Raw genomic sequence first — 15,078 nt, forward strand, 5'->3', positions numbered from 1 at the left:
CTTTCCTGATACTGCATGGTGGACTGAACTCTGAAACTACTTTTCTGCATTCATAATTCCATCAATTTTTACAAGATTCCTACCACTGACTGAAATACAGCCCCAAACCATGACAGATCATTCACCATATTTTATGGATGGCTCTAGATGCTCATTGTTATACTTCTCAGCTGACCTCCTTCATATATATGTAGGGTGATTATTTGCACCAAAAATTTGAAATTTCATCATTCCACAAAGACCTGTTGCCACTAATTTTCAGTCCAGTTCTTGTATAATTTGGCATACCTATGCCTTTGTATGTATGTAGAGCAATGTGATTCCCAGCAATCAGCTGAATCACCTTGGCATATCTCTGCAGAGTATGCCAAGGTGATTCAGCTGATTAGTGGGTATCCCACTCTTGGTGCAAAAATACTATTTTATATTCTATTTATCCACTAAACTATGTTATCTTTGCCAATTTCTTGTAGATTCAACTAAGGAAATGAGAACAAATAATAAGATGCTAATAACAAAGTGCCTATAGATACAGCTTAAAAGTTACGTGTAGACACAAAACTGGTTCAGAACTTTTTCTCAAAAATACTTTTAAAACACAACAAGACACTTGCACACCAAGCCAAAGGAAATAGTGCTCTGGGGATTCTCAGAGCACCAGTATTTTGCATCAGTTGCTGTTTACATTTTTGCTTATTAATTACTGACTCACTTGGGACTTCCTAGCACTCCTGTTTTCAGTTTTGTCTTTATTAGTTTAATTTACTACTATTAGCTTCTGGGGGATCCCATCTTGCTTACATGTATTCAATATTTGCATTTAAGATTTTTTTTAACTGCATTAAAATCGTTGCTTCTTATGTGTTGTGTTCCTTTGAGCTGTGAATTTATTGACAATGACATATTTGGGGGCTTGACCAGCAAAATATCTGAATACTTTCACTACTTAAGGATTATTCTATTCTAAGCTATAGCCACTTCTGTTAGAAATGAAACTTGTTTACACAATAGCAATTATCAGTGCTCTCATTCTCATTCTTGTCTCTTATTCAACAAATGTTATTCTGTGACAGTTCCACAGTGACATGGGCCAATTTTCAGTTTTATCTGCATTGATTCTGATGCAGTGGATTAAGTTTACTGTCGCGTGAGATCACTTCATGCTACAAAAATTTGCACACGAAAACACTCAGCTAATGTTAGCTGTGTCTAAATACTGACATTAAAAGGTTGTATTCATTGTAAGGTTATATAAGAGAAATGAATTCACCTGTTTTCCGTCAGTTTCAAAATGATGGACGCTCTTGAGGAAAATGTTATGAAAGACATCCTCAGCATAGGACTATAAAAGGTAAAAAGAAAGAGCAAATAAAGCATCACACGTATTATTAACGGTTCACCCAAAAGAATGACCAGGAAGTACAGATATTAGTATTCGTCCACTAAGGACAACACCATGTGTGAGCAATACAAACATTTCTATGTCATCTGAGATTGATCAGAAACAGTTATTCTAAGTAATAACAATAAAACACAAACAATATAACAATTTTCCTAGAAAACATAAAATAACTCTTCGTATTCATGACTTTTCTTTCTTCTCTTTTCTTCAACAGATATCTTGCTGGAGACAAACGACTTAACTGATTCACTCCAGCAATCTGTGTTTCTAGCTTGAGATCGATTATTTGTTTAGAGCACACAAAGAAGCCATGTGACATGAAGTTGTTCCAGTGTGCAGGATTTGAACCCTTTGTTGCGTGACAGTGACATAAATGTTGATATTGAGGCTGCATTGCTGAATCTTCAGATGTGGAAAAGTTCTGTTTACTGGTGAAAGGAATTACTCACACTTCAATTATTTGAAGCAAGAATGTGTGTTTCTTGTTTGAGACAGTAAGTTAGCACAGATTTGGATTGTTTAAAACTTTTTGCATAGTTGTTAAAAAACTACAGCTTTGAGGAGGAGCTGTTCTTTGCTATGACTAGGCCACAAAGCTCCAGGTGTTGTGGCCTTCAAACCGTGTGGGGAAAAAGCCTTTCAGTCTGGCTGACAGCTGGCTATTTATTGAAACTTCTTGCTTTTAAATATATGCCATATTTTAAGAATGATATTTCAATTTTGAAATTATAGATGCAATATCTGCATCTTAGAGAGATGAGAGAGATCTTAGAGACATTTGGAGGAAAAGAACTTTAAACTAAAGACAGTCCATCAAACCAAGCCAGCTCACATACATAAAGACATTTTTGCCTGTAGTCACTGACACAACTACTGGAGACTGAGTGAATCATCAGCCCGGATACTGAGTGACTTAGCATATGGCAAGCTGTAGCTGTAAGGACAGATTTTTTCACTTTACCAGAGTGACTACTCTGTAAAATGTGCTTTTCTCTTCAGTAATTTATATCTCTGGGCTCCAGGAAGTCGAATACGAGGCAACATGCTGTTTGGAGACTGACAATGTTGGTTCCAAATGTTGATCTTGCACTATACAGTGTATATCACCTATATTACCACATTTATCTATGCAAATCTGTTGGCTTAATTGTGTCTGTTCACACACGCTCATTAAGTGTCTCTTACCTTTTAAATTTTTCTGCTAAGTTCTTCACAAACTCATAGATTTCATTCCAGTGATCCTTCACACTGCCAGATCTAGAAAACGGATGGCACATTTAAAAAAAAGGTTATATCAAGAAAAATGTGAGAAATATGACTCTGCTTGATATCATAGTAAGTGATTGTAGCAGTTCAAATAAAAATAAGAAAATGAAAACATAAAAAACAACTTCATAAGTTATCTACTGTATCAGTTAGACTCTAACCTTCATATGCTAGAGTACTCATACAAGAGGATAAGAGCTTCGTTAGCCAAAAATGACAGGGGGTCTAGTCATTAGCTCCACAACATGAAGAACAAGCTGTATATATGCCAGGCAAAACACAACTGCTCAACCTGTTAGCAGTGCCTTTACTGCGTGTCATTTACTTGCAATAAAAGTACTGTTTTAATTTATTTAATTAAAGTAATTTGACTTTCATTCCTGAGCTGCCAAACATAACAAACATGCTATCATACTCATTAGCAAGAAATAGTTAATCTAATACGCCATTTGTTAGTGATCCTCAGAGGGATAAATGTAAAACTTAATTTTGTTATGAATATGGATTATTTTGTAACGAAAATATGTGTGTAATAGTCATTTGTGGCAGGAACGGGAGTATGATTTAGCAAACTCCTGTATCATTAACGTGGCCCTTGAGGATGAGGAAACAGACCGCGGTCTCCCTAGATGATCCTCCATAAAAGTGAACTATCATAAAATGATACCCTGTGGAGCTGCCTTCATTTCCTCTAGCCAGACACCATGTGTGCTGTGGGGCGATTTTATTAAGAGCGATCATTAGGGGAGAGAGTTTTGGGCATAAAGTAACCAGCTAGGGAAGAAGCCAGAGAGATAACAACGTGTAAATGAGCCAACTGATGGTGGTAAAATTGGAAGAGGATGAAGCAGGAATTATTTAGTGTTATTTTCAGTACTGATATGAGTACGTTTTGTTTGTTTGTTTGTTTCAATCTTAATTCAACTTATTCACCTGCATTCATCTATGCAGTTCTCTAAGAAAGAGACGAAACACAAAGGCATGTCATATGCTTAAAGTGGAAGTTCATATCCTTGTGATGGGAGAAAATGGGAAACAGACTAAACATCCACTCTGTTATCCTACTTTCTAGCTGAATGAGTTCCTTGCACACTAATGGTCCATATAGCTGTCTGACACCTCTAGACACAACAAGGTGAATCAACCATTCCTTGCAAGCAGGTTTCTCATGCTTTAAGCTGATAATAGTCATGTGTATTTGTATTTGTATTAAATGGATAGCTAAACTTGCAGGAACCAACTTAGCCTTTCTTATAGGAGTTGGGTGTTTTGGAAAACAGCGCCAGTTGCATGGCCTGGCTTGAAATGGAAATGAATTGTGACTAATGTTATTTTCCTGCAATAGCATGTCAAAGAGGTTTTAACCCCTGGTGTTTTTGTGTTATTGCTTGGAAGCAGAGGGGTAATTATTGAATTTGGCCAGGATTTGGGGAGGATAGAGCCAGGGAATACCAGGGAGTTTCCCATCATGCCTCAGTCATTCAAGACTTTTTATCGTGCCAAACCAGACTCTAAGCCTTCATTAAATGCTTTGTTAGATGTATTTGTTTCATATAATTTTTGTTTAAAGTAGGAAATAATACTTCCACTGCTCATTTAATATATCCAAGAGGTCAGTACAGCTGCCCACGAGCAACGCTGACATGTCTGACTTACAAAGCTCAAGACTTATTTTACAGCTACTGCACAGAAATTTCAAGCGTGGTTTATCAGAACTTCTTTGACTCATACAAAAACCTTATCAAGAGCAAATGCTAAAAAAACAAACCAATTGATTGCTCAAATGAAGCCAAAACGCCTCTGCACTATTATATCTATGTATTATGTAACTCTTAGTGGTTTTATCCTTTAATTCAGAATGGTTACAAACGCCGGTCAACTGGGGAAAAAAGCCTCTTCTAAGCGTTTTCTCTGTGTTTTTGCAGTTCTGATGACATGACTTGCTCCCCCCACATCAAGGCTTACATTCCTGGGAGGCTGACTGAGCAGAGAAAGAGGACAAGACCTACAAGCTAAACAAAATTCTCCCAAAATAAGAAGAAAAAAAAGGTCTGAGGTAGACTGTAGCATTTAGTTCAATAAAAAGTGCAGCGCAAACAGAAAGAGTCCCACATACACATGCAGACGGGTTCAAACCTGAAGGAAAGGCAGCAGCCAGGTTCTTGTGCAAATTGTTCCATTATAGCAACAGAGGAGGGGAGAAAGAATAAAAAGTCTGGTGAAATTTGCAGCTAATACTTGTGACGAAGTGTGGGGATCATTCTTGAGTATTTACTTAACACGAGGGTGAATCTGAGGACATCCACGTTTGGTTTTTAGCTGCTTATCTGTGCTTCTGGACCACTGTGGCTCATGTTTGCCTTGGAGCAGTTGTGATTGTCTGAGGTGGCTACAGTCGTGGGATTGAGGCCTAGCTTGCAGTTTCACTCACCTGTCCAAACAGTGCTGGGAGAGGAAGTGGTCCTTTTCATTCTCTGATTCTTGATGACACCATTTTATACGGTGTCTTATTCCCACCACAATCCCTTGATCTAATTTTAATGACCTGAGTTGAACACCGAAGTTTAGCAGTGTGCGGTCTGGACTCAGAAAGCAAAAGTTCAGAAAGGTGAGGGCCGGCCACAGATTGCCGACTAAGTGATGACGCCCAACGGCGGTGTGAAGTTGTGTCATAGCAACTTGTCATAGCCGAGTGACAGCGTTTTCTCTGTACTAATGAGATGAAAACCATGTGTCTTGTTGTAAGCCATCTGAGAGCCGAGAAACAAAGAAGCAAAAGAAAAGGAAGGACAGAGCAAGGGAAAGATGAAGAGCTTTATCAGTCAATTCCACTGTGGGAGTGAGATAATGGGAAAAACCTGTTGGCTCATATCAAAGTGCAAGAAAACATGCCAGTGGTTCAGTGATTTAGTTCAACTCCAAGGCCAAGTTTCTGACCTGCTTTGGTCTGTCTGAGCCAGCATGGCCACTAGAAGACCGAAGCAGCAAGTAAACAGTCTGTTTAGTCACTGTGCAGTTCTCTGTTTTACAGAGACTGGAGATCTGTGTTGCTAAATAGCTAGTTTTCAGTTGTTTTGCCAGATTTAAGACCACTCCTGGAAAAACACTGTAATCCATTAAAAAAAAGAGTAAGCACGCTTAGCTTAACATGAAAAATACTGTGGCAGCCAATTACATAACACTGTATAATTTGACATTAAAAGAACATTGAATGTACTGATCTGATGAACATATTGCAGATAAATCAGATGGAGGAAAAGGTGTTTAATGTAGGTTTTGTGTAGGTTTATAATGAAAATACAGCTACAGGGCCTCTGCCGTTTCACAGTGGCTTTTGCAGTTTTGCTCTCAAGTGCAGCAATGGTTGCTTTTACGTTGTCCTGTAGGGAACCTGTAGGGGTTTTCTTGAATTGTTTGTCTAATAATTTTAGATGCAAGGACAGGAAATGAAGAAGAAGAATGTCGGGTAAGAGACACATTTAAGCTCTTTGTCCAAACTAAAGTGAGATCTCAGGGAGCAGCGCTTCAGACACGCTAGAATGAAGCATTTGAACATCCAAATTACTTGTGGTGCAATTCCATCTGATTTTCAGTAGAAGTAAACTCAATTTCCTTGTTAATACAGAAGATCAAATGTGACAATATGTATTTAGATAATATCTATTTTTCTAAAGTTTTAAGACGCATAGTTTCAGGTTAGATTGCTGAATTTACAATCGGGTGGTCTTGCTTTCTTTTGTCTCTGCAGCTGAGTCACATCATACGTGCTACATTCAGGTTTACATTCAGCCCTTAGACCAAGCTATTGTGCATTATACAGTATTGGGAACATCGTATCTTCTGCAACATTATGCATATGTATGATTATTTGTAGCAACCTTGAGTTTCCAAAATTGCTAAAAGCACAAAGGGAGGTACTATGCATCATTACTAGTCACTGATGCTAAACACACTGTGACTTGTGGGTTGAAGTCCCCCATGGGTTTGAGTAGCCCTGAAGAATAAAAAATCTTTAATCATTCTCAGTAATGTCTTTTTCTGCTGACTGGATAGATTTCGCAGTGAGTGGACCTGCAGAAAATTACTCAGAGACTGTGTGTATATCTCGAAAGCACAAAGTTCAGCAGGAGGGGAAGGGCAGAAGAAAGACAAGAAGAAAAACATTGTAGAGGAGACAGAACAAGCAGGGTACGGCATCAACAGCACAAAGAACTTGAAGCGTTTATGACCTTCTATGTTCATTGGCTTTCTTTTTATTTCCATCCACTGAACAGTCTTGACACACGTATGATTTTTTACTTTTCAGTCATCTCTTTGTAAGAGATACTTGCCATTTCAGTTTAGAGTGATAGACTGCTAATATTTGCTAATTAGTATAATGAGCTGAAAAGCTCAGAGCTTTCAATGGTTAAGTGGGATAAATGACACACTGCAACACGATTAGCATTATGTAAGAAAATACCAGTCTAAAGCTGCTTTGGAGAATATTTCAGGTTTTCACCAAACCCAGATAATTAACACACAGCTCTGCACTTTATTAAGTTTATTAAGTGTTGTAGCATCTCTCAGCTCACCTCTCTGGGTGTATGGCTATTTTGCTTCACTGCTCTCATCAGCCATGCGAAGAAAGCAATAAGCCTGATGTAAAGTACCTATATAGCACCAGTTGACACACAAATTTAGTGACGGGTTTGACGATTAGCTTTGGAGCTGGTGGAAACCGAAACAGACCTTAACAGCTATTTGACCATTAACATACATGATCTAGAAAAGGCTTTCATTTCCTAACAACAAATTAAATTAAGGGGAAAAAAGTAAAAATTATTTTATTGTTGCATCCATTGGTTGCTCTATTACCTCCAGTTGGCTAGGTAATAATAAAATTGCTCAACGTTGCAGTCACAGTGGAGAAAACAGTGGTTGCCGACCACAGTATCACCAAAATTGTTAAGACCATGTGCAATAAACTTGCAATCTCGTCTTCTATCAGTTTGCTAATGAATGGGGTCGAGTACGGAATTTTTTGTGATAATAATGTGAAATTGGAGAAAACCACAAATCTGTTCCTGTCTGTTGCAAATATGTTGCCATCTGCTTCGACAGAAATTCAAATTAAACAGAACATTCACATTAACTATTTACACTCAAATTCCAAGAAGTAACTCTAAAACACAAATTCCATTGCAAACATTGACGCAGCTACTGAAGTATTCTGGATACAACCAGCTGGAATGGGAAGTACAGCTGTGTGGTGGTTAGCATCGTTGCCTCATGGCAAGAAGGTCCTGAATTTAAAACCAGAATGGGACTTTTCTGTGTGGAGTTTGCATATTTTCACTGTCTAGTGTGGGTTCTCTGGCTTACTCCCACAGTTTTTGGCAATCTCTCCATGTTTAGTAATTAATTGGCAATTATATAAACCTCCAATCTGCTTGAGTGTGGTTGCAGTCAGTCTGATATGAACTGTGATTAATTTGTAAATAGGTTGGCTCCAATCAGCTGGTCTGTGCCTAGTGATGGAAAGTGGTCGCCCAGAGGTTGAAAGTGTTGCACACATGCATCTCTGGGCAACCAGCTGGCTGCTGCAACAACTTGCAATCAGTTGCCAAATGCAAAAAATAGACAAATAAAAATTAAATGCAATCACCAGGGGGCAGCATGCATGTGGGAAAAAGCTCCCTACACCTTAAAGCTTAGTGGTGCGACATTCTTCTCGTGGTTCAAAGTGTTGAAGATGAAAAAACAATCCCCCCAAAAAACAAACAACAAAAAAACTCCACTAAGGAGTCCATCTACCATTCCAACTGGGCCTACCCACACCACCCCAGCCTGCAGCCAATGATGCCGCACCAACTTAACTGAGTGGGAACAAGGATTTGTTTGTTTAAAATCACTAACCTACTTTTACAGCCACTGCAGAAGTCAGAGTCTTTACTGCGTGATTGCTGAGCTAACGCTGCGTGTCTATTCCAAAACCGAGAGGAATCGTTAGGTTTGATACTAAGTAACAAGCTGATGAACATTATGTATTCTTCAAAGCATGCTCTTCTTTCTGCATCAAATATTAGAGCTAGAATGAGATACAGTATATCTACTTTTTATTCCCCCAGTCTTGTTTTTGCAACCCAAATTCTTGAATGACAGATAACACAATATCATGTCAACAGGCATTTGTCCTTGCTGTAAACGTCACAGCAACATTTTGTAAAAAGCCCCAGACAGCAAAACACAGAGTGGGTGTCATTCCACAGCGAGAACGTATTCAGACATTTGAAATGTATTCACAGACTGCAGCTGCACTTAAGGTTTTCCACTGACTCGTCTGGATTCCGGAAGCATGACCCAACGCCCAGCCGGAGCGCTAACTTGTGACTACATTAAAAGACAAGAGAAACATTTTGCAAAAACAACGACAAGACTTGATGAGAAAATAACAGATAAACTGTTATTTTTTTAACACAATTAATAAACTGAATAATGTGTTTCCCCATCTGTAGTCAATAAAAGTAATACTGTAAAATGTAAAGAGGATGTGGAAAAAAGGACTAGTACTGCATAACACTGTTGTAATGCATTTTTGCATAAATTCAATCACCGGATACTGTTGATTTACCATATTTGAATCTGCACCCACCCATCAAAAGAAATGCAAACTTCATTTTGAGGTTGAACATTAACATGTACCCTATATGTGAATTCCTTTATCTGCTATGAACACACCCAAAACCATTCCTCAGGCAATGTGTTCCATATAAAACAGCAAGCTGCGACCCACCCGGTCTGAATCAGCAAATGCAAAAAGTATGCAAACCCGCAGCTATATAGGACTTAAAGATATGCAACATATTATCACAGAGGTTAAAAGGCTTCATGATTTTAGGAACATCATGCACAGTGCACCAAGCTAACTTAAATGATAAATTCATAACGTCCTGTTTGGAAAGTCGGGACATCATCTGTTGGCTGGTTTAGTTTAGTTTGCACGCTGTTTGTAAGCCTAAGTCTGTAGGTCAGGGCATGTTAGTATTGGTCTTGGGACCCTATCATCCTATGAGATTTATTGCTATTCAAAAGCCTAAATCTAAATCCTTTATTATTATCCAAGGCAGTTTAAGGGCTATTTGACCAAGAAGGAGAGTCCTGGAGTGCTGTGCCAGGTGGCCTGGCCTCCAGAGTCACCTGACCTAAACCCAATCGAGATGGTTTGGGATGAGATGGACCACAGAGTGAAGGCAAAAGCACCAACAAGTGCTCAGCATCTCTGGGAACTCTTGAAGACTGTTGGAAAACCATTTAAGGTGACGACCTCATGAAGTTCATCAAGGGAATGCCAAGAGTTTGCAAAGAGGGTAGCTACTTTGAAGAATCTAATATTGGGGTGGCTGTAGCTCAGGTGGCAGAGCAGGTCAGCCACTAATCAGAAGGTCGGTGGTTTGATCCCAGGCTGCATCCTGGCTGCATGCCAAATATCCTTGGGCAAGATACTAACCCCATGTTTGCCTACTGGTGGTGGTCAGAGGGCCCGGTGGCGCCTGTGTCCGGCAGCCTCGCCTCTGTCAGTGCGCCCCAGGGCAGCTGTGGCTACAATGTAGCTTGCTATCGCCAGTGTGTGAATGGGTGAATGACTGAATGTAGTGTAAAGCGCTTTGGGGTCCTATGGACTAGAAAAGCGCTATACAAATGCAGGCCATTTACCATATATAAAACATATTTTGGGTTATTTCACTTTTCTGTTTACTACATAATTCCATATGTATTAATTCATAGTTTTGATGCCTTCAGTGAGAATCTGCAATGTAAATAGTCTTGAAAATAAAGAAAAACCATAAAATGAGAAGGTGTGCCCAAACTTTTGACTGGTAGTGTACATGCGCAGTTTACTTAGAAAATGACTGTGCCACGAACAGCCCAGGGTTGGCTGTCCACAGCCAGGGGCCCAGTATAGAGACGAACGAAGATTAATACACTGACTTCTGTGGAATTAGCACGAGTTTGATGATGCCATATCGCTGACCTTTATTTCACTAAACTTCTTCTTTTTTTTTGCTAATAGCTGATAAAAACATGTTGCGTTTTGGCAGCATGTCAGCATGCTTACAGCACAGCCTCGCAGAGCTGCTCGTACACTTCTTAGTCTTGTTACTGTGTTAACTTGAGGACCATAAACAATACACCACAACAAAGGCATATGATGTCACATTATTAACTATGGATGGTTACTGTGCCTAAAACCCTTTTTTTATTAACTTTTATTTACTAACACAATTTTTAGTTTTTGTCAGCGAGTACTCTTCTTTCATAACATTTTATCTGGACACCCTTTGTTTTCTACATATGTATACTGTAAATCTTACCACCATATGTGTTGGAAGGCATCCATTTACACAACCATCTGTATTATATTAGATGTAATGGCCTGTGTATTAAAGTAGAACTTAGATGTGTGTGGTTTGGGGGCTTAAAATGAGACCCAACATCTATATTTACTGGATTTCAGGCTGTGACTGGACGCTCCTAGAGAATTTCACATACAGATCTTCATGGCACATACCATTTTAAAATAACGTATATTGCTACAGCAACCACTTTTTCCAAACACTGTCCCAGATGTTTCAAATTCAGCAGACTGCCATGCAGCCATTAGCCACCTTGTCATCAGAGTGCAGCTACCCAGATGTCTAAACAAGTAGCGTCTCACAACTTTGAGCCATCACATGACATCATATGCTCAAGGCTGCAATAAACTCCACTTACAGCATGCATCCCTTTTTCTACATTTAAACTGATCCATCGAATTTTCTACAAACTACCAATTTGATCTGCAGTCGATCGATCAGGTGGTTAGTCTGTCCATCACGATGGTGAGGACTGAAACAGAAGAACCTAAACTGTACTGTGTGTTTAGGGTATAAACACTAACATTTACTTGCTAAACACCAACATGTTAGCAATGTCTTTGTGAGGATTTAACTCAAAGTATGGCTCTGCTTAACTAGAGCCTCAGAGCTCCACTAGCACAGCTTTAAGCTTTAAAACTGATCTTTAAAAAGTGAAAAACAACAGAGTTGAAATCTGTGAATCTGGCTTGATCTTACTATAAAGCAACTTAACACTTCAAAAAGAATGAAACACACAACTTTGCACCCAGTGTTGCCTCACATATTTAAAAAAACGAGAATGACTACAGCGCTTATGTATTAATAAGCTAAATGATTTCACCTTTCATTAAGATAAACCAGGGCACAGGGTTGAGACTGTGTCTCATAAAGCCAGCTGAGGCCTCAGGGATCGGTGGTGAGCGACGGCTGTAGGAGGCCGACACCGGTCTCTAATGAGCTTCCTCTCGTTTGAAGTCCGCAAATGATGACTTGTTAGTCAACCTTGGAGTGGGCACCGCAGCACGCAAGAGTGCTAACAATAGCATCAGACACACAGAAAAAATGAGCAGATTCTTTATTTGCAGCATGTGTCAGTGTTTACCTCACAGCACAAGACGAACACAGCCGTCCACATCTGGGAAGCAGTCCTGTGTTTTGCGTGTGTGTGTATGTGTGTGTCTTTGCATGTGTTTTCTTGGGACTGAGTTCCAGGAAAAAACTAAGCCTTACTAAGATTCTGTAAACTTCAATGGACATAGGAAGACCCTTTTACCGTCTTTACATATGGAGTCTTTTTTTCCCCTCTGGAAAAAGCCAATGGCAACGGAGATGCTTTAAATACCCCATGAAGCCCCCCCTCCCCACCAAAAAAAAAAAAGGTGCTGTGTGCAACATTTCCTTCACCAAATTAATACCACATTATCCATAAATGTTGTTGTTTCCTGTCTCCTCTTCTTTCCCCTCCCATTTCTGGCACTGGTTCATGTTCGCAAATTAGATTGTAGGTGCTGCTGGTTAAATGTTTTTTAATCATAGTAAGATTATCTCAAGATAACTGCTGGCAGTCAAAACATGAGAGCAGCATCACTGCTTTAAACAGATTCTCCACAACATTTGTACCATTTGTGCTCTAAAATAAACTGAATATAACTGAATCACAGTCATGTTCATGTCTTCAAAGTAAATGCAGAAAAAATGACATGTTAGAAAATAGCGAGCAGGAGAGAGGGCAGGCACTCCAGAAGTTTCTCTGACATTTTATTTTCTCTCCAGCTGTTGAAGTCCAGTTCAAAGATGTCACTTAACCACAACATTTTTCCTATGTGGGCGTACAGAGTGGAAATGAAAGAGCGAACGGTGAGCAGTCACATTAAAAAAAAATCCCTTCGGAATGGATGGGAATAAAGGAAACTGCTTAAAAAGTTGTATTTCTTTATAAAAACGAATTGCCAGATATAGAAGACGAGGGTTAAACAATTTAAGCCAACATATATCGCGGGATTTGCTTCCAAAACCCCACTCGGTGTTTTCGCTTATTCAGCAGCCTGAACTCTGACAGTCAGCCTCCTCTCCAACGTCATCACGCGCGCGCACACACGCGCAGATGCTAATCGGCTGCAAGCTCTCGAGCCCGACTTTTTTTTTCTTTTTTCAGTCTTTTTTTTATGTCAAAAGTTAAACTTTTCTATCATTCCCCTTTCCTTAAAACAGCGGCGGCTAGTTTGTTCACACTTTGAGAATGACATGCTTCAAAAGAATATTAAAATATAATAATAATAATAAAAAACCTCTGACAACAACAAAAAGTTAGCTTATTTGTGGTGTATTGCTAACAACCTCCACTTACTTATCAAGCACGAAGTACAGGTCAAAAGCACCCTGGCAGGAGCTCTCCTCCTCCTCTTCATCCAGCAACCCCGGCTCGGCTCTTGCAGATGGAAAAGAGAGCAAAAATAATCCGAACAAAACCAAAACGAGACTTATGTTCAACAAAAATCTTGCCATAATCTCTCCTCCCGGCGAAACAGCGTAATTCCTTTATGGAGAGGGGGAAAAAATGCCAAAACAAGCCAAAGTACTTCAGCGGGTCTTTACATCCCACAAACAATATAAGTGGAGAGACAGGGATGCTACCGAGACAAAAGAAAGGATGCCGGTGATGATTCAACTATTTTGAGATCAGTGTACAATCAGGACCACCCGCATCCCGGCCTGATTGCAGCAGGAGAAGTGTTTTGACTCAGAGAGGTTTATTTTTTTTTTTAATGCTGGTGGTCTTCAGGCTCTTTTTCGGATAGTTTTGAATCCACATGCAACTGACAGGCAAAAAAAAGAAAGAGAAAAGAAAAAAAACCCTGCAAAAAATAAAAAGTTAATTGAATGGGTGGTTCGTAAAAACGGATAATATTTTCCTGTCAGTGTGTCAAAAGTGATTTAGTTCTAAAGAAGCCAAATGGAGCTGGGTGATGCAGAGCTGTGTTTGAAGCCGGAGGAACTGAGAGCCCGGGGGACAGACTTGGCTGAAATGGCCCAGGTTTCAAATTTCATCTTGAGGAGGAGAGAGGAAGGGAGGCAAAAAGAAAAAAAAGAAGAAAAAAATGGCTCAAGATCCCATTTTGCGCCTCCCTCACGTGGCAGACCGGCGCATGGGTGACAACAATTTATATCATTACAATTATACAAGGTATATGAACTTCACTGTGGCACTGCGTCCTCAAGCCACACCAGCGCGTTTATTTATCGAGCCTAGCATTTTAGCACTTTGTCCTCATTTGTTCGTTTACTTTCAGCATGCTGCTGATGGTTAACTATAAGCAGCAATATCCACTGTAATTACAACTCAGTGAAGCAAAGACTGTAATGAGTGTGGCAGATATGGTGAAGGGCACATTTAAAGAGTAAAGCAAACCCTCACATGAAGTGTGAGTGCTGCCATACATCAATCACATGAGGTAATCTCTTTCTTCTAAAATATGTTTTTAGAAATAGGTGTACGATTATTTTGAACAGCCATGAATACACTTAAATGATGACTTAATTAGAAATTATGGCGTCCTATTTTTAAATGTGTGTTTTGCTTTGGTTTGGTTTGTTTTGAATAAATAACCTGTTTAGCTTTTCTTTGAGTTTTGGAGCTTGAATGCATCTTGTCATCTGAGCTTTCATTAGCTAATAGGTAATCATTCACTCTATGATCAAATATGGTCATTTGTTGCTCCAAAATACCAATATGACCAAAGGGTTTTTGACACACAAAAGTGTATGCCAGGAAAGACTGACAAAATCAGCTGCTACCCTGATAACATCTTGAACAAATAACATCTGAAAGAAATGAGAAATGACAGTTAATAGAAACAGGACAGAAAACAGGAAGAGAGATGTAACTGTGAAGCTGAAAGGAGTAGAGTTAGTGAAGGTAGATGAGTGGAAATACCTGGGATCAACTATCCAAATCAACTGACAGTGCATGAGAGAAGTGAAGAAGAGCATGCAGGCAGGGTGGAGTGGGTCAAAACAAGTGTCAGGAGTGAT

General features: G+C 39.4%; 1 protein-coding gene across 1 annotated transcript in view; it reads right to left on the reverse strand.

Annotated features, from left to right (window-relative positions):
* antxr1c (ANTXR cell adhesion molecule 1c) overlaps positions 1-14,217 on the reverse strand; it is a 38,883-nt gene extending 24,666 nt beyond the window's left edge. Inside the window, exons 1-3 of the mRNA XM_085283915.1 lie at positions 13,394-14,217; positions 2,588-2,659; positions 1,271-1,342 (exon numbers count right to left, since the gene is read on the reverse strand). Of these exons, the coding sequence (XP_085140041.1) occupies positions 1,271-1,342; positions 2,588-2,659; positions 13,394-13,551 (302 nt within the window). The 5' untranslated portion in view covers positions 13,552-14,217. The remainder of the gene's footprint in view (positions 1-1,270; positions 1,343-2,587; positions 2,660-13,393) is intronic.
* Positions 14,218-15,078: the final 861 nt, after the last annotated feature.

Source organism: Mchenga conophoros, linkage group LG8, assembly GCF_057382185.1.
Source record: "Mchenga conophoros isolate Kocher_MC1m ecotype Shallow Benthic linkage group LG8, M_conophoros_male_GT1.1, whole genome shotgun sequence".
Taxonomy (NCBI): Eukaryota; Metazoa; Chordata; class Actinopteri; order Cichliformes; family Cichlidae; genus Mchenga; species Mchenga conophoros.